Source organism: Elephas maximus, chromosome 22 (genome assembly GCF_024166365.1).
Source record: "Elephas maximus indicus isolate mEleMax1 chromosome 22, mEleMax1 primary haplotype, whole genome shotgun sequence".
In the NCBI taxonomy this organism is placed as follows: Eukaryota; Metazoa; Chordata; class Mammalia; order Proboscidea; family Elephantidae; genus Elephas; species Elephas maximus.
The window spans coordinates 20,849,201-20,868,330 of NC_064840.1; the positions used below are offsets into that span (position 1 = coordinate 20,849,201).

The following is a 19,130-nucleotide window of genomic DNA, read 5'->3' on the forward strand; positions in this document are numbered from 1 at the left end:
TCCCCCTCCTTAGAGAGTCATTTTCCACATGTCTGAAGCAGGTGTTAGTATTTCTGACAGGCAGTTCACAAGAGACCTTCATGTTTCCTTTAGGTTTCAGTGATGGGGGCCTCCCCCTTTGACTTGATACAGCTTACAAAGGCATGCAAGGATAAAACAACAAAAAGAAACCAAACCCATTGCCATTGAGTCAATTCTGACTCATAGCAACCCTGTAGGACTGAGTAGAACTGCCCCATAGGGTTTCCAAGGAACGGCTGGTGGATTTGAACTGCCAACCTTTTGGTTAGGAGCCAAGCTCTTAACACTGCACCACCAGGGCTCTCTTATGAAATAAAGCTGACTATCCTATTTTCAGACCCTAGCTCTCTACCCTCCCACCTGCCTTCCCCTGTGTACCCGGGCTAGAGACCCTCATCTTTACAGACCTCTCTGGCCTTGCTTCCATCACACCCTTGTCTGGCTTCTCTCTGCTGACCTCGTCGCTCTGACCCTTGATTCCCTTCTTCTCTCCACCCTCACGTTACAGGAACCCATCTGTTGATTTTAGCTGGTCTTGCTCCTAGGCAGTGATACGTGCTGGAGAAACTAACTCAGTTAGGATGGTTGGCATTACTAAAAATCTCTGCTGGACCATCAACATGATCTTTTTACTTATCCCCATTCAGGTCCCTGTCTCACCTCCCCGGTATCTGGTTTGCCTTTAAGCCCACTCTCCCTACACCTCATTTATAGCACACACGGTAAAACCTGCAAAAGCCAGAACCTGAATAAGGCAGAAACCTGTCATAGAAGGAAAATTCAAATATTTTCTGCTAATAGAGCGTAGTAGAATAGGGGTACGATTGCACTCTGTCAAAGGCAGAAAACTTGAAAGACCTGGAAAATCAAGGCAGTCCCATTGATTTCCAGCTCTCACAGGTTTTTGACTCTTGTTTCAGGGAGGCAGGTTTTGACTTGTCCTGAGCACAAACATCTAAATAGACTAATTTGGAAAACAGTACATTTTCTTCATCATTATCATTATGATTATTTTTATCTTTGCCTTCACTGTCTACCTTCTTCAACTTCTTTTCAGATGACCTGCCAAAACCTAGCTCCTGTCGCAGTACTCTGTTGAGTACTAGGGGCAGTTATGAGCCTAACCTTGGTTCATCACCACCAAGGAGGCAGGGCCAGTGGAGGACTATTTCTTGCCCCTTCTGTGGTGTAGTGGTTAAGAACATGGGCTTTGGAGATCAGCACACCTGGGTTTGAATCGTAGTTGTAGCTACTAGTTGTGTAATCAAGGGCAGGTTAATTGACTCCTCCCTGTCCCTCAATTTCTTCATCTATAAAATAGGGCTGTGGTGAAGATAATATGAAGGTTGTTTCCAAAGCTCTTAGCACTGTGTTATGTGCTTAATAAATGATGGTAATTAAAATTAACAAGATCTTTTCTAATTTTCGTATTCTGTTTGAGGCCCAGAGGCACATGGAGCTGTCCATGCTCCTGTCCTGGAACACTTGGCCTTGGAGGAAACGACGCTCTTGGTCTTTGTTAATATTACTTCTGGCTGTTGTCATAACTCAGCCAGTGCCTCTCAGCTAGTGAGGGATAGGACCAGAATTTGAACCTAACCTGACTCTTAAAAAAAAAAAACCCACCAATTGCCATTTGAGTTGATTCTGCTTCATGGCAGCCTCGCGTGTCAGAGTGAACTATGCTCCATAGGGTTTTCAGTGGCTGATTTTTGGGAAGTGGAGCACCAGGCTTTTCTTCCAGGTGCCTCTGGATGAATTCAACCTCCAGCCTTTCAGTAGGCAGCCGATGATATTAACTGTTTGCACCACTGAGGGACTATTACCAGAAAGACTGAAGAATGCGCATATGGCTATCCAAACTTGCTCAGGCTCTGGACTCTCCCTATCTTTTCTGGAGAGGTAACAGCATTAATGACATCAGATTTTACGACGTGATACCTATACTATACTGGAGCATTGATTCTTAAAATAATGTAAAATGCAGTTGGCCCTTTGTATTCTGTCAATTCCTCATCCACAGATTCAACCAACTGTGGATCGAAAATATTCAGGGAGGGAAAAGTTCCAAAAAGGAAAACTTGAATTTGCCATGTGCTGAGCACTACAGTGAATCTGGGAATGAAGTGGTGTGCAGGCGTAACCTGCTATAACCTCACGCCGTCTCTCAGATCCTCAGTCTCCCTCCAGCACTCATTGTTTGAGCATCATGCACCTCGCATCTCCTTCGTTGGCTACTTGTGTTGTGCGCACCCTTCGTTTCTGTGAAAAAATGGCTCCTAAAAAGCAATGAGGTGGTCAGAGCAGTCCCTCAAAGGCTAAGTGTGAAGCATTGAGAAGAGAGAGAGGAAGGAGATTAAGGCTAGTAAGAGATGGCTGAAGCTCTGGTGGTAGTTAAGAGCTGGGCCGCTAACCAAAAAGTCAGCAGTTTGAATGCACCAGTGGCTCCTTGGAAACCCTGTGGAACAGTTCTACTCTGACCTACAGATAGATTCACTATGAGTCAGAATCAACTTGAGGGCAGTGGGTTTTAACGGATGGCTAGTCTAGGTAGTCTAGCGAAGCGCTACAGCCTCAAGAACTTAAAGACCTTGGACAAATCAGCATCAGCTGATGCCCCGGCAGCACGAGCTTCCCTGAAGAGCTCGAGAAACTCAGAAAAGCTACCTTCCAGAGCAAGTATTCAGTTATGATGAAACAACTATTTATGTAGCATTTACATTGTGTTAGGTATTTTAAGTAGCCTAGAAATGATTTAAAGTGTACAGGACGATGTGAGTAGGTTATATGCAAATACTATGCCATTTATATAAGGGACTTGAACATCCTTGGGTGTTGGTATCTGCGGGTGTCCTGGAACCAGTCCCTCATAGATACCGAAGGACAACTGTAATGCAAAACATTTACTATTACTGGAGTAAGTTTTAAAGCTAAATTGACTTTAGATTAGCTTTTATTTGTTCGATTAGTGGTTTAGACCCTCTAAAAAAAAAAGCAAAAAAACCTTTGTACTGGCTTTTTTTCTATTAGTGAATTATGAGAGAACCAAGCTCAAGTAAGAAATACATTTTCTCTTAAAGTAGTCATTGGTATTATCTACCTACTTATTTTTGGAACATTAATTTGGATCAGTCAAACTAACTTAGCATCTGAAGACAAGTTAATTTTTATCTTTGAAACAAAGTACTGTAGTTTTGTGTTCAGATAATTAAAGTTCACCAAAATGGGTAGCTTAGAGAACAGCTTAATAGCTTTCTCTAAAAATAACCCATTCACAGTTGATAGGTAGCATTTTAGTTGCTTAACAACATGTACAGTATATAGTACTTGTGCATGATATCTACTTTATTTAGACAGATTTTATTGTCAGCAAATATTGAGCCTCTGCTATATGACTGTATTGTACTGATAGAAGTTTGGGAAGGATGGGGAGAAAACCCAAACATACCAGACGTTTTATATCAAAGCCTTAGAAATCACTGCAGAGGTCTGGACATTTATTCTAATGATACTGCCATTGCGCAAAACCTATTTGGAACAATTCCCCTTGGAATTACTTTTATATGAGCCTATGAACCAAGGAAGAAAATCAACCCTGTAATTTTGTAGTACAGCTCAATTTTTTTTAAATCACCTTTTGAGATACAATTTATATACAATAAATGTGCCGTTTCTGTGTGTGCAGCTTAATGAATCTTGAAAAATGTATATGCTTGTGTAACCACCACCACAGTGATGGTGTGGGACATTTGTATCACCCCAAAAAGCTCCCATGTTACCCTTTACAGTTAATCTTTTCCTCAGATAACTATAGCGTAAGAATAGCATCAGCTGTAAAAATGATGTGGCAGCAGCGTCCTTTTCGCCTGACTTGATAAGGGGAAGGAAAATCAAGATCATCAGCCCAAGGCTGATCCCTGTGGGGCAGAGGTCAAACATATCTCCGCCTTGAAACCTTTTTTTCCAATTCTGACAGCCATTTCTCCTATAGCACTCTCTACTTCTCTGTTGGTTTTGATAATTCATTGCAGTGGCCACACAGTTATGGGGTTTATTAGGGAAGTAATAGGTTGTAACTCGGAGTCAGGATCAAGAAGGATATAGGCAAAGTCTCCCTTCTTTAGTGCAGGACAGCTCTCTCAGCTTCTCTTGGCCCCCAGAGGATAGGCTTCTCTCAGCACCACCCCCTCTTGGCCCCTTCAGGACAGGCCTCCTTTCTTGGCCTTTGGCCCCTACTTGGGCCTACCCTCTGCCCTGCTCGGTCAGGTGTTACCAAGCTCTTTAGCTCCACCGTTAAGTGCCCAGAGGCACCTTATTCTGCCAGGAAGCTTCTTGCCTAAAGGTGCTTGGCTCTCCCATTTCGTGGGTTGGCATACCCACTGTGCCATCTTGTGCCAGTCTCTTGGTTTTGCTGCCACAGTTTCTCTGCCAATGCTCCTCACCATCTTAAGCCATCTCTGGTGTTACAGCTCTCCGTCTCCTGGATCTAGGAGGTTCTCAGTGCAGGGACCCAGGATCCAAAGGACACACTCTACTCCCACCTCTTTTTTCTTGATGATAGTGAGGTCCTCCCTCTGCTCTAGAATTGGCTCTCTTTTTAAGCCTAGCAGAATGGCAAAACTGACTAATCCCCTCGTTAGGGTTCCATATACCTTATTTACATGGTCCTACCCCCACGGTATTCTGTGCACCTTATTTGCATTGTTAGTAGGCTGTCCAATCCCTGTGGTGGGCCACGAGTACTTTATTTGCATAACCGCACCCTGTCATTTTGTGGAAGTTACAAAACCGTGGCAAGAAAGGCCATGTAAAAGTGATGTATTGCACTGCCCACAAGTAAGCTTTCTATTACTGTAGATTAGTTTCAACTTTTCTGTAAATGAAATAGAAAAGCATGTACTCTTTTTTGTGCCTGGCTTCTTTCACTTAGGATACTGTTTTTCAGATTCATCCTGTGTGTGTATCAGTAGTTGTTTCCTTTTTATTGCTGAATATTTCATTCATGTATGTAAGGTACCACAGTTTTACCCTTCCCTTGTTGATAGATATTTGGGTTCCCAGTTTGGGGCTATTATGAATAAAGATCCCACAAACATTTGTATACAAGTCTGTGTGGGCATATATTTTCATTAAAAACTCTTGGGTAAATACTTAGAAGTGGAATTGTAGGGGTTGCTATGAGTCAGAATTGACTTGACAACAAGGGTTTTTCTTTTTTTTTTTTTAAGTAAGTGAAGGTCCCTAGGTGGTGCAAATGGTTTACACTCCACTGCTAAGGTTGGCTGTTTGAACACACTCAGCGGTGCCACAGAAGAAGGGCCTGGTGATTGGCGTCTGTAAAGATTACAGACAAGAAAACCCTATAGAGCAGTTCTACTCTGTAACACATGGGGTCGCCCTGAGTCAGAATTGACTCAACAGTAGTGGGTTTAGGTTTTTTTTTTTCTTTGTGTAATAAATGAGAAGACAGTAGGGGGTCAGTCGTAGATTCTTGTCTTCCATGCCGGACACCTGGCCAGTGCACCTCAAGCACAGCCACCAGCAGGCTGTCAGTGAAAGCTTGAATGTTGCAGTGATACTGAACAGTTTAGTGGGGCTTTCAGACTATGACGGATAGGAAGAAAGGCTTGACGATCTGCTTCGGAAAATCAGCCAGTGAAAACCCTGTGGATCACAGTGGGTGGTCAGATCCCGTTGTGCGTGGGGTAGCCATGAGTGGGGGCAATTCAAGGCCAGCTAACAACGACGACAACATGAATGTTTGACTTTTTAAGAAACTGCCAAGATGTTTTCCATAGTGGTTGCACCATTTTGTATTCCCACCAGCATGAGAGTTCCACTTTTGTACACCCTCACCAACTCTTGGTGTGGTTGGTTGTTTTTATTTTAGCCACCCTAATTTTTTTTTTTTTTTTAATGGGCATGTGATTTTAATTTACATTTCCCTGATGACTCATCAGTCATCTTTTCGTGCTTATTGTCACACAAAAAATGTCTGTTAATAAAAAAATTTAATAGACTACTTTTCAGATCCGTTTTCTTTAGGTTTACAGGAAAATTGTGTAGAAAGTACAAAGTTCCCATATATCCCGGACACACTTTTTGTCCTGCTAGTAACATCTTGTGTTTGTGTGGTACATTTGTTGTAATTGATGAGCCAATATTGATACATTTTTACTAACCAAAGCCCATAATTTACCTTGGGTTGCACTTTGTGGTGTATAGTCCTGTGGGTTTTTCAATGCATATTGTCATGTACCTATTTTTAAAATTAGATTGTTGAATTCTTATTTTGAAGTTTTTAATATAGTCTAAATATAAGTTTTATGTATTGCAAATTTTGCCCTGTCATCTGCACAGTTCATTTTTGACCCCAGTTGGCATTCTCTCGCTTGCTCACTGGCTGGGTCACCAGATCCCACACAGCAGCCTTTCCTTTCCAGTCTTGCCTTCTGCGCCCACATCTCTGAATGTTGCATTTCCTGGAGTTTGAACCTGGACCCTCTTCTCTTATTCTGTGTTCATTTTCTCCCTGTGACTTTGGAACATCATTAGTTGCCCGTGTCACTCCAGATTTATGCCCCAGTACCCTGAACTCCAGACATGTGCGTCCCATTGTCCTTTTGACCACTTCCTTGGTTATTTCAGTCATCGCAAACTTAAAAACTTGCTCCCAAACGGAGATTATGTCATAACCCCCGCCCCCGTCTGTTCCTTATCTTAGTATATATCTCCACAGTCGTCCTAGCTACTCTTCACAAGACTTTGTTACCTTTTTTATTTTCTATATCCAGTCCATCAAGTCCTTTTGATTCATCTTTAAAATACATTTTTGTTTTTTTTTTTTTTCTGTCTCCCCTGTGAACGCTGATTGACCACTGTAAGAAGTTTTTGTTCTGTTGTTTTAATTGTGTCACTGCTATTTCACAGTGCCTCAGGCCTGGGGTGCTAAATGTCCTGTGGTGGGTGGTACAGTTTCACACTGTGAAGACGACCCATTTAAAATATTCGGTGCTTATCCAAGCGGCTGTCATCTCTCGCCTGCACTATTGCAGTGCCACCTGAATGGTTTCCTTTTCCTTTTTACGATTTGTTTTTTATATCACTGCTGGAGAGATCATCTAAAATTATAAATTGGGTCCTTTTATTCCCCAGCTTAAAGTGGAAGTGCATTTAAGATCAATCTTAAATCCTTAGCACAGCTGCAGCTCATCCTGTTTCTTCAGCCGCATCCTGAGCCAGGCTGTCTCTGCTAGGTACACTCCAGCCACAGCAGTCTTCGTTTGGGTCCACAAATACTCTGGCCCAACCCCTCCCTGCTTGTCTTCTCTGCCACCTCTCAGCCTTGCTAATTCCTGCTCATACATCAGGTTTCTGTTTAAATGCCACTTCCTTAGAGGAGGAGCCGTCCCTGAGCCCCTAATTTAAGCCACGTTCTCTAGTTATGCATAGCCATGTTAATTATATCATTTGCATTTTTCTTTAGCAGCCGGCATAATTTATATGTTTATAATAAACCCAAAACCCACTGCCTTCGGGTTGATTCCAACTCATAGTGATCCTATAGGACAGAGTAGAACTGCCCTATGGAGTTCCCAAGGAGTGCCTGGCGGATTTGAACTGCCAACCTCTTGGTTAGCAGCCGTAGCACTTTACTACACCACCAAGATTTCCTATATTTATATTTCCTATATGAGGAAAACCCTCAGTGAGATGGGTTGATACAGTATCCAAAACAACTGACCCTGACACAGCATCAACGGTGAAGGTGGTGCAGGACCAGGCAACATTTTGTTGGCTGTGAGCCTGAGTCAGCTGCACTGTGCCTAACAACAGCATATACAGATACAGATACACGTGTGACACATACACATGTGCGTATGACTCTTCATGTCTCCCCCACCTTAGGATGTTTATGAGGGCAGGAAGCGTTTTATTTTCGTATCCATAGTACCTAATACAGCATAAGTGATTAATAAATAGTTGATAATAGTTGACTGTAACATTTAATGTTTTTTATTCAGTATGCTTGTGTTAAGATCACAAACTGGCATTTCTTTCTCTTGAATACAAACATCTGTCCTTGTTTCCTATCTCTGTCATTTCCACTGAATCTATAAATTGCTCTTATAACAAAGGTCCTAAATCGTTTTTGTGCCATGAATTCCACATGGTGAAACCTTGACTCCTTCTCAGTTTCATGTTTTTAAATGAATCAAATAAAATATGTAAGATTTCAGAGAAAATCAGTTGTATTAAAGTACTGTTTTTAAAAATTCAGAAAATAAATCTGTAATATATGTGGTTCTTTGCTGTAAATAACAAGATAAAGCAGCAGGTTGAACAGCTACTGTAATGTCAGAGTGGTGATGCATGTAAATGATATTCTCTGACTTACAGCTGTAGTTTTCTCAACTGGTCTTCCTGTTTCTAGTTTTAGCCTCATTCTATAGGCAGTTGGAGGGCAGTGATGGATCGGTGGTAGAATTCTCCCCTTCCATGCAGATGACCCGGGTTCAATTCCCAACCAGTGCAGCTCAAGAAAAGCCACCCTGCCCCATCTGTCAGGGGAGGCTTGGGTGTTGCTGTGATGCTAAACAGGTTTCAGTGGAGCTTTCCAGACTAAGACTGACTAGGAAGAAAGGCCTGGCAATCTACTTGGGAAAGTCACCCAATGCAAAGCCTACGGATCACAACAGCCTGATTCTTGACCGATCATGGGGGATGGTGCAGGACTGGGCAGTGTTTAGTATTGTTGTGCATGGGTTACTGTGAGTTGGGGGTCAACTTGATGGCAGCTAACAACTGTAGGTAGTTCTATACCTGTATTTCTGACTGGGTCACACTTATGACCCGAGGATTTCCTAATATTGTCAGAATAAAGTATGGATTTCTCAGTCTGATGTGACCTTTTGCCCTTCTCATGGACATGTTATAAACTCCAGCCATATGAACTACCCAGCACTTGTATTTAGACTTCCATGCCTTAGCTCCTCCTTTCTCATGAACTGCCTGTTAAAATCTTGCCTGCCATCTAAGCCACAGTTAACATACCACCTTTTGGAAGAGGGCTACAGATAATGTGAATGCATAAATGATTAATATTTAAAAGTTCATTTTGACCGTAGTTTGAATGTCAGTTTTACATCAGAGTAAAAAACAGCAATCTATAATAATTTTTATAGGTATATGATGTATTTAAAATAGCCATTTTTTGTAAAACAGAGAAAACCCTCTAAACTCCTAAGAATTCAGTATCTTTTATATTTTAACGTACTTTGATTGCTACTGAGTACTTACCTGCCTCCTATACAATACACACGAAAATAGAGCCTGGACATAGGAAGAGACAAGACTTGGAAGTAGTACTACATGAGCCACGTTCACAATTGTTGCTTTTTGCACAATAGGAAACGTGGCCTTGAAAGAAGGAGATGTGATTAGAAGTGGAAGATGTGAGCAGTGTTCCATATAAGCCAGCGGGGTGGAGGAGGCTCCTTAGATCCCACAGCATGGACTGCTTGTAGAGAACACGCTGGCTTGTGTGGAAGTGGAAGTGCAGGGATCAAGTTGGTGCACCGCTTTCTGAGAGGGTGTGGGTCTGCTCTCACCAGAGAGTGGTAACAGTGCCGAGCGCCAGCTTTCGGGCCATAGATAGGTCCGACAGTATGTAGAAGGAAACAAGTACATTCAGGGTGGTAGGGGGAGGCGGAGGACACGTATGTATGGGGACTGGTAAAAGAAATACTGTTGGTTTGAGATTACAGGAACTGTACCACAAAAGTTGTTGTTAGGTGCTGTTGAGTCGGTTCTGACTCAGAGAGACCCTTTGTTCCACAGAATGAAACACTTCCAGGTCCTGCACCATCCTTACAATCGTGGCTTTGTTTGAGCCCATTGTTGTAGCTACTGTGTCAGTCCATCTCGTCCAGGTTCTTCCTCTTTTTTCCTGACCCTGTACCATACCAAGCAGGATGTCCTTCTCCAGGGACTGGTCCCTTTTGATAACATGCCCAAAGTATGTGAGATGAAGTATCACCATCCTCATGTCTAAGCATTCTGGCTGTACTTCTTCCAAGACAGGTTTGTTTGTGTTTCTGGCAGTCCATGGTATATTCGGTGTTCTTTGCTAGCACCATAATTCAAAGGCATCAATAATTCTTCGGCCTTTTTCGTTGTCTAGCTTTCCCACGTGTATGAGGCAATAGAAAATACTGTGGCTTCGGTCAGGTGCCCCTTAGTCCTCAGAGTGACATCTTTGCTTTTTAACACTTTAAAGAGGTCTTTCACAGCAGATTTGCCCAGTGCAATGTGTCGTTTGATTTAACTGCTGCTTCCATAGGTGTCGATCATAGATCCAAGTAAAATGAAATTGTTGACAACTTCAGTCTTTTCTCTACTTACCATGATGTGGCCTATTGGTCCAGTTGTGAGGATTTTTGTTTTCTTTATGTTGAGGTGTAATCCATAGGTGCTTCAAGTCCTCTTCGCTTTCAGCAAGCAAAATTTTGTCATCTGCATATCTCACGTTGCTAATGAGTCTTCCTCCAATGCTGATGCTATGTTCTTCTTCATACAGTGCAGCTTCTCAGATTATTTGCTCAGCATACAGATTAAGTATGGTGAAAGGCTACAACCCTGACACACACCTTTCCCGGCTTTAAACCACGCAGTATCTCCTTATTTCTGTTGGAACAACTGCCTTTTGGTCTATGTACAGGGTCCTCGAGCACAGTTAAGTGTTCTGGAATTCTCATTCTTCGCAAGGTTATCCATAATTTGTTATGATCCACACAGTCGAATGCCTTTGCATAGTCAGTAAAACATAGGTAAACATCTTTCTGGTATTCCCTGCTTTCAGCCAGGATCCATCTGACAGCAGCAGTGAAATCGCTTGTTTCCCATTCTCTTCTGAATCCAGCTTGAATTTTGGGCAGTTCCTTGTCGATGTACTGCTGCAGCCACTTTTGAATGCTCTTCAGCAAAATTTTACTTGCGTGTGATATTTAGGATAGTGTTCGATGATTTCCGCGTTCTGTTGGATCACCTTTCTTTGAAAAGGGCACAAATATGGATCTCTTCTAGTCAGCTGGCTGGGTAGCTGTCTTCCGAACTTCTTGACGTAGACGAGTGAGCACCTCCAGCGCTGCATCAGTTTGTTAAAATGTTTCAGTAGGTGTTCCATCAATTCACGGAGCCTTGTTTTTCCCTAGTGCCTTCAGGGCAGCTTGGACTTCTTTCAGTACCATTGGTTCTTGCTCATATGCTACCTCCAGAAATGGTTGCCTGTCAACCAGTTCTTTTTGGTACAGTGACTCCGTATATTCCTTCCATCTTCTTTTGATGCTTCCTGTATCATTCAGTATTTTGCCCATAGAATCCTTCAAAATTGCAACTCGAGGCTTGAATTGTTTCTTCAGTTCTTCAGCTTGAGAAATGCCAAGTGAATTCTTTCCTTTTGGTTTTCTATCTCCAGGTCTTTGCACATGTCATCATAATACTTTACTTTGTCTTCTCAAGCCGCCCTTTGAAATCTTATGTTCAGCTCTTTTACTTCTTCATTTCTTTTGCTCCCCTTAGATACTCTGTGTTTAAGAGCAAGCTTCAGAGTCTTTGGTCTTTTCTTTCTTTCCTGGCTTTTTAATCGACCTTTTGCTCTCTTCATGTATGAAGTCCTCCCACAACTTGTCTGGTCTTTGGTCATTAGTGTTCAGTGCTTCAAATCTGTTCTTGAGATAATCTCTAAATTCAGGTGGAATATACCCAAGGTCACACTCTGGCTCTCATGAGCTTGTTTTAATTTTCTTGAGCTTCAACTTGAACTTGCATATAAGCATTTGATGGTCTGTTCTGCAGTCAGCCCTTGGGCTTGTCCTGACTGGTGATACTGAACTTCTCTGTTGTCTCTTTCCACAGATGGAGTTGATTTGATTCCGGTGTATTCCATCTACTGAGGTCCACATGGATAGCTGCTATCTGAAAAAATGTATTTGCAGTGAACAAATCGCTGGTCTTGCAAAATTCTGTCATGCGATTCCAGCATTGTTTTATCACTAAGGCCATATTTTCCAACTACTGGTCCTTCTTTGTTTCCAACTTTTTGCACAAAAGTAATGCTATTCAAATTAATAAGGTCTTAAGAGTAAAGTTTTTGAAATCCTGAATTCAGCATGGTCCAGCTCAGGCACACCCAGCACATGGCTACACTGGCCACCTGCACACCCTGCAGGATCAGTTTGTTCTCGGTGGATCCTGGGACACGAAGGGCTACTGATGCTCTGTGGAGGGTGTGGCTAGATGAGGGCAGCAGTCCCCACAGGTGTCCTGGTCATTTCCATCTCTGTGTTTCCTCTTGCTTCACTTAGTGCCCATGCTTGTCTGTCAAAGCCTGCTTTCAGGGTATGGTTTATATGCCTCATTTCCTTATTTGGAATTAATATATCCAAATACCCAACTCCTTTGTGTGTCAGAAGTGCTTTACCAGAATAAAAGGCAGTATACATTGTCTGTTCCTGTCTCCTTCCCTCGCTTAGTTGGAAGCTTCTTAGGAGCAGTGTCATGCTTTGTTTTTGCCACCAGTCCTAACAAAGTCGCACAAGTGGGAAGTGCTTGATGAGTGTCTTGACAAAACCACAGCTCTGGCATCACTCTGAAGTTGTTGTGGAAACCCTATGAAAACAGGAAATGAAGTTAGTTTAGCATGACTTGTTCATAATTGACTCATGCTGGTTCCCTTTTCTTCCCCAAGTGATCATAAAACATCTGTTAAATGATCTACTCCATTATTTTATGAGCTCCTACTTCCACATTTACTGGTCAGTATCTTTCTGGAATCTGTTGAGTCCCACCACCCTAGCCCTGAAATTAAGACATAGCTAAGGAGCCCTGGTTCCTTTTTGTTGTTGTTTTGAACTGTTTTTATTAAGAAATAATTGTTATACAGTAAACCGTACATATGTAAATGTGCATTTTGACAAATTTTAACATATGCACTCCTGAAATCACCAACACAATTAAGGTAATGATTCGTCACCTGTAAAAGTTTCCTCACTTGCATTTGTAATCTCTCCCTGCCTTTAGCACTCTCCCACCCCCTCTTACCCCTGGCTTAGGGCAATTCTCCTGATTTTCTTTCTGTCTCTATAGATGAGTTTGCATTTTCTATAAATGGAAGTACTTTTCTTTTGGTCTGGCTTCATTCAGCATAATTATTTTGGGATTCATCTGTTGCTTATATCAATATTTCATTCCCTTTTATTGCTGAATAGTAGGAATTTTGAAAATCGAGATAAGATATATGCACCTCTAGTCTTGAGCTTGCCCCATTCCCCCAAATTTATGATTCTGAGGATAGAATTTATCTGGGATTTGAGGTCGTGCTCAATATCATTGAGCTCTTCAAGGGCAGAGTATTATTTATAATTTTGACAGCACATAACAACAGCAGCAGAAGTATTAGAATAGTCCTCAGTAGATAAGACTTACTGAACCAATGCTGGATAGCCATTTCCCCCCTTGATTCAATTAAAAAAATAATAATATACCCAATTCCGATAAAAAGTAAAATGTATTTATTTTATTTTATTTTTTGAAGAAGTTTCACAGCTTTTAAATCAAAACCATATAAAGAGGTACACAATGAATGGTTTTGCTCTCCTCTCTGTCCCTGTCTGTCCCGTTCATGCCTGGCATTGTCCCTCCCTCCACCACCAATCATACTACTTTGTCATGTATCCTTCTAGAGTTCCTTTATGCAAATATTAATCTACTTTATTTTTTATCACAAAATAGATAGCATACCATACACTGTTCTGGACCTTGCTGTTTTTTTCCCCACTTAATATTAGATCTTGAAGATGTTTCCACATCATTCCTTACTTCAGCTGTGTGTTATATGGATAACCACTCTCCTGTTGATGAACACTTTTTAAAATTAAACTTTTAATATTTTGAGATAATTGTAGATTGACACATAAGAAATAATACAGAGAGATCTCAGTTCCCCACAGTTGATAGCAACTTGCATAACTATAGTACAGTATCACAACTGGGAAGTCGACACACCAACCTTATTCATGTTTCACAAATTTATAAGCATTCATTTGTGTGTGTGGCCAGTGAAAACCTTACGAATAACAGCAGAACATCGATAATAGTGCAGGAAGTTGAGCCCCTCAGGTTGGAAGGCACTCAAAAAATGACTGAGGAAGTAGTTGTTGTTGTTAGGTGCCATAGAGTCGGTGCTGACTCATAGTGACCCTATAGAGTCAACCTTAATGACAGGGATGGAGTCAAGCTTTTGGGACCTTCATTTGCTGATGTGGTACGACTCAAAATGAGAAGAAACAGCTACAAACATCCATTAATAATCAGAATGGGGAACATACAAAGTACAATCCAGGAAAATTGAAAGTCAAAAATGAAATGGAATGCATAAAACATCGATACCCTAGGCATTAGTGAGCTGAAATGGACTGGTATTGGCCATTTTGAATCAGACAATCATATGGTCTGCTGTGCCAGGAACGACAGACTGAAGAGGAACGGCATCTTGTTCGTTGTGAAAAAGAACATTTCAGGATCTATCCTGAAGTTCGGAATCGACTCGATGGCACGGGGCGGGGCGGGGGGGATCCTGAAGTACAGCGCTATCAGTGACAGGATAATATCTATACATCTACAAGGAAGACTAGTTAATGCGACTATTATCCAAATTTATGGACAAACCACTAAGGCCAAAGATGACGAAATTGAAGATTTTTACCAACTTCTGCAGTCTGAAATTGATCAAACGTGCAATCAAGATGCATTGATAATTACTGGTGATTGGAATGCAGAAAGTTGGAAACAAGAAGAAGGATTGGTAGTTGGAAAAAATGGCCTTGGTGATAGAAGTGACACCAAAGGTCACATGATAAGAGTTTTGTAAGACCAATGTCTTCTTATTCGTTGCAAATACCTTTTTTCGGCAACATGAATGGTGACTATACACATGGACCTCACCAGATGGAATACACAGGAATCAAATCGACTGCATCCGTGGGAACAGACGATGGAAAAGCTCAATGTCATCAGTCAGAACAAGGCCAGGGGCCAACTGTGGAACAGACCATCAATTGCTCATATGCAAGTCCAAGTTTGAAGTTTAAGAAAATTAGAACAAGTCCAGGAGAGCTAAAGTAAGACTTTGAGTATGTTCCACCTGAATTTAGATACATCTCAAGAATAGATTTGATGCATTGAACACCAATAAAAGAGATTGGTCTTTGATTTTAGTTTTACTTACTTTCTATCATCCTCAGTTTTTATTTATTTTTAAATACAGTAATGAGTTTAAATTTAAATTATAGTAATGAGTTAGGAAGCTGTTCGTATTTGTTTTTAACATTGAACAAACTATGCTTTGAATTGTTGTTTCCAAAAAGAGCAAGTTTATCAGTTAAGAAAAAAATATATATATATGTATTTTAAGATTAACCCATCCAAAGGCTGTATAGTCACAAATTAGATTAAGATCCCAAACTGTACAAGAGACACATTTAAAGCAAAAAAAAAAAAAAGAGATGTACGGCCAGTAGGGGGTAGCAGTAGGGGCTAAGTAAAGATTAAACTCTTAAGTGAAAAAGAAACCAGTTGGTAATGTCGAAATGATTTTAAAACAGAGACAGTTAAGAGAGACCACAAACTCCATGATAAAAGTTATCCCAATAAATTATATTTGCCAGGTATCGGAACAATAAAATACATAAAACAAAAATGAGAATTCCAAGGAGAAACTAACAGATACAGAGTTGTTGGTGACAGATCGTAAACTCTTTGTGATCAGTTCTGTGATAGTTTATGTAAACAAAAAAAAAAACAGCAAAATGAATAGGCAGAACAGAACAGACCCAGGTCCATCCTTCCATTGTCAGGATCTCACTTTCTTTTCAAGTGTAAATGGATGGGGATGGTCTCCGCTACCTGATTTAAAAGGAGCTAGTGATTATTTATTATATCATCTCGTGTTGATACCATCAGGGGCAAGCTGACCATAAAGTCTCCTACCCCCATGACCTTATTCTTATAAGCAGATTTATGGCTGTGTTTGACTACCGTTCTCCAGTAAAACTAGAAATTTATAATGTTAAGTTTAAACCAGTATTTTCCATCTATTTTAATCTGTGTTCTCTCGATGAACTCATGGATTTTCTATGATTTTAATTACCCCAAAAGCATTTTATTTCTAAAAATATTAGTAATTTGAAAATCAGTGGTGTCGACCTTCATACAGCAGACCAAAGCAAAATACTATTTGAATGGTGATTCCTTTATTTAAGAAAACATACTTCATTTTAGAGTATTTCAAGGCAGCTGTGTAAAATGTATTAATGGTGTTGTGGGAGGACTGAAGAGTATGACAGAGTTTCTCTCAGAGCACAGTCTTGTGGTAGAGTCAGACAGATGCCTCAGTAATTCCGGTAATACAGAGACTGTTAGATAAGATTACATAAGCATGAACGTTAGAATAAAGTTATTTTACTGTTCTATATTTTTACTACTTACCCTGAAGAAATAAGAAGAGCTTACTCTCAGCAGTCTCTCATGGCCTGCCATATTATTTCATTCCTTTGGTCAGTGGAACAGATGTTGATATTTCTTAATATGAAAAGCTCTTATAGAAAAGATTTTAATAGAATATTAATCATAAGAATAGTAATAATTATGATTCAAATCCACCATAAAATTGAAAGTGTAATTTTTGTTACTATTTCTGCTTGGTATTCTATTAAGTCAGACCTAAAGGACAGCTTGGGAAGAACTGAGGCTCTCTGCTATGGTTTGGAGTCTCTGGGTGGCACAAGTGGTTAAGTGCTCAGCTGCTAGCTGAAAGGTTGGCAGTCTGAACCCACCTAGAGGTACCTTGAAAGTAAGGCCTGGCGATCTGCTTCTGAAAGGTCTGAGCTTTGCAAATCCTATGAAATGCAGTTGGAATCAAATCGATGACAAATTAACAACAAGAACAACATGTTATGGTCATGAAAGTATTTTTGATGAATACTTTATAGGCTTTGTTAGGTTCCTGTCTTTATTAGCTGCTGTCGAGCCAGCTCCTGTCTCATTGTGACGCTGTGCACAATGGAATTAGACTGTTGTGATCCACAGGATTTTCATTGGCTGATTTTTTAGAAGTAGCTCTCCAGGTCTTTCTTCCTAGTCTTTCTTAGTCTGACTACCCAAATACCTTGGTTAAGTTTCTTGAAAAAAAAAAAAGTAGTAGTCGTGTCATATTGCAAGTAAGAGAAACAAAGTTGATGCAAGCAATCAAGATGTCCTCTTGCATCTGTTTTTGTTAAGAGATTTTGTTAAGATGCAGTTAATGGTCAATTTGAATGTTTCTGCTGAGTCAGAGGAATCAAATACAGTTGTTGTTAGTTGCCTTCAGGTCAGTTCTGACTTATGGCAACCCCATGTGTGCAGAGTAGAACTGCTTCATAGAGTTTCTGAGGCTGTGACCTTTCAGAAATAGATCACCAAGCCTTCCTTCCAAGGCATCTCTGGGTGGGTTAGAACCTTCAACCTTTTGGTTAATAGCCAAGTGCTTAACTGTTTGCACCACCCAGGGACTCCTAATACAACAGTAGGAAGTCGTTTGGAGGCTGAGCTGATTACGCTCCCCAGAAGGTGGTTGCTGTTTGAAGCAGGGCAAAAACCGTGTGTGGGGGGAGTGTGGGGGATAAGAAATCTGTTCCTAGGTTTATGACAGCGGGCATCCACCCAGTTAACTAGACACTCATTTGAGTTTCAGTACATGCCAGTGTGGGAGCCCTCCTTCGCTTGAGGCCTGTCTGTGGGTAATGTCCGTGCTGCCTTCATGGGTCTGAAATAAGTAGTACACAGAATGTTAAAAATGTACTACTTTACCAATTGTGTCTTTCTGCCAAGATGTTGGGAGGGCTGTTTTTAATGCCATCTCTGTCTCTCTTTTTAGCTCTGCTTATGATAATGTCAACAAAGTTCGAGTAGCTATCAAGAAAATCAGCCCTTTTGAGCACCAAACCTACTGCCAGAGAACCCTGAGGGAGATCAAAATCTTACTGCGCTTCAGGCATGAGAACATCATTGGCATCAACGATATTATTCGAGCGCCAACCATCGAGCAGATGAAGGATGTGTATCCTTTCCAGGCAACAGACTCCAGTGCTTGGTCATCTTGTTGAATAAATATAACTTGAAATTTTCTGAACTTATCAGAGTGAAGTAAGCATCTTAAGGGGAAATTGGAATCTGCTTGCCATTTACTATAATGTTTACATCATTTAAAGCATTTCTCCGATTCATTCTATTAGTTGTCTGTATTATCTTTTGGGCACATCCATTATATTCTCTGTCAGTTTCAATACGGGTTTCCTCTGAGTGTAGTTATAGAAGATCTTGTTTAATACCATTTTCAGTCGTGTTTGTTTCCCATTCAAGGTATGGTTTATTACAGATGAGAAGAGGAAGGGGCAGTGGACTAAGAAAGAGGCTGCCCTGGTTATCTACCCGGTCAAGTGCAGACTGTCGTAATCTTAGACAATGTTACTTCACCTCTTTAGATCTCAGTTTCCTCTTTTAAAGAGTCTTGGTGGCACAGTGGTTAAGAGCTAGCTATGGCTGCTAACCAAAGGGCGGCAGTTTGAATCTACCAGCCGCTCATTGGAAACCTTATGGATCAGGTCTGCTCTGTCCTGTAAGAATCACTATGCATTGGAATTGACTCGATGGCAACAGGTTTGTTTGGTTTTTTTTTTCTCATCTTTAAAAGTAAGGAACTGGACCTTCTTATTTTTAAGGCCCACCAACTTCTGAAATTATAGAAGTAACTATAATTTAGAAATCTGGACTAAGCGGGCCTAGGAAAGGCTATATTTGAAAGGTGGAGGCATTAAGTATACTGAAGAGAGTAAACTGCAGAAGAGAGAAGGTTGTCTGTTCAGGGTAGTACAGCATTCCTACCAGTTTGCTCAATTTGCATTCTGCCCCTCCAGGGAGAGGCAGCTCACTGTCTCTAGGCAGCCCTTTCCATTTTTAAACAGCTGTTACTAAGTTGTGATATTTTAAGTGAAATGCCTTCTGCTGCTACCACC

General features: G+C 40.9%; 1 protein-coding gene across 1 annotated transcript in view; it reads left to right on the forward strand.

Annotated features, from left to right (window-relative positions):
- Nucleotides 1–19,130, forward strand: part of MAPK1 (mitogen-activated protein kinase 1) — a 121,842-nt gene that overhangs the window by 55,986 nt on the left and 46,726 nt on the right. The window contains exon 2 of the mRNA XM_049865089.1: nucleotides 17,993–18,175. Coding sequence (XP_049721046.1) covers nucleotides 17,993–18,175 — 183 coding nt within the window. The remainder of the gene's footprint in view (nucleotides 1–17,992; nucleotides 18,176–19,130) is intronic.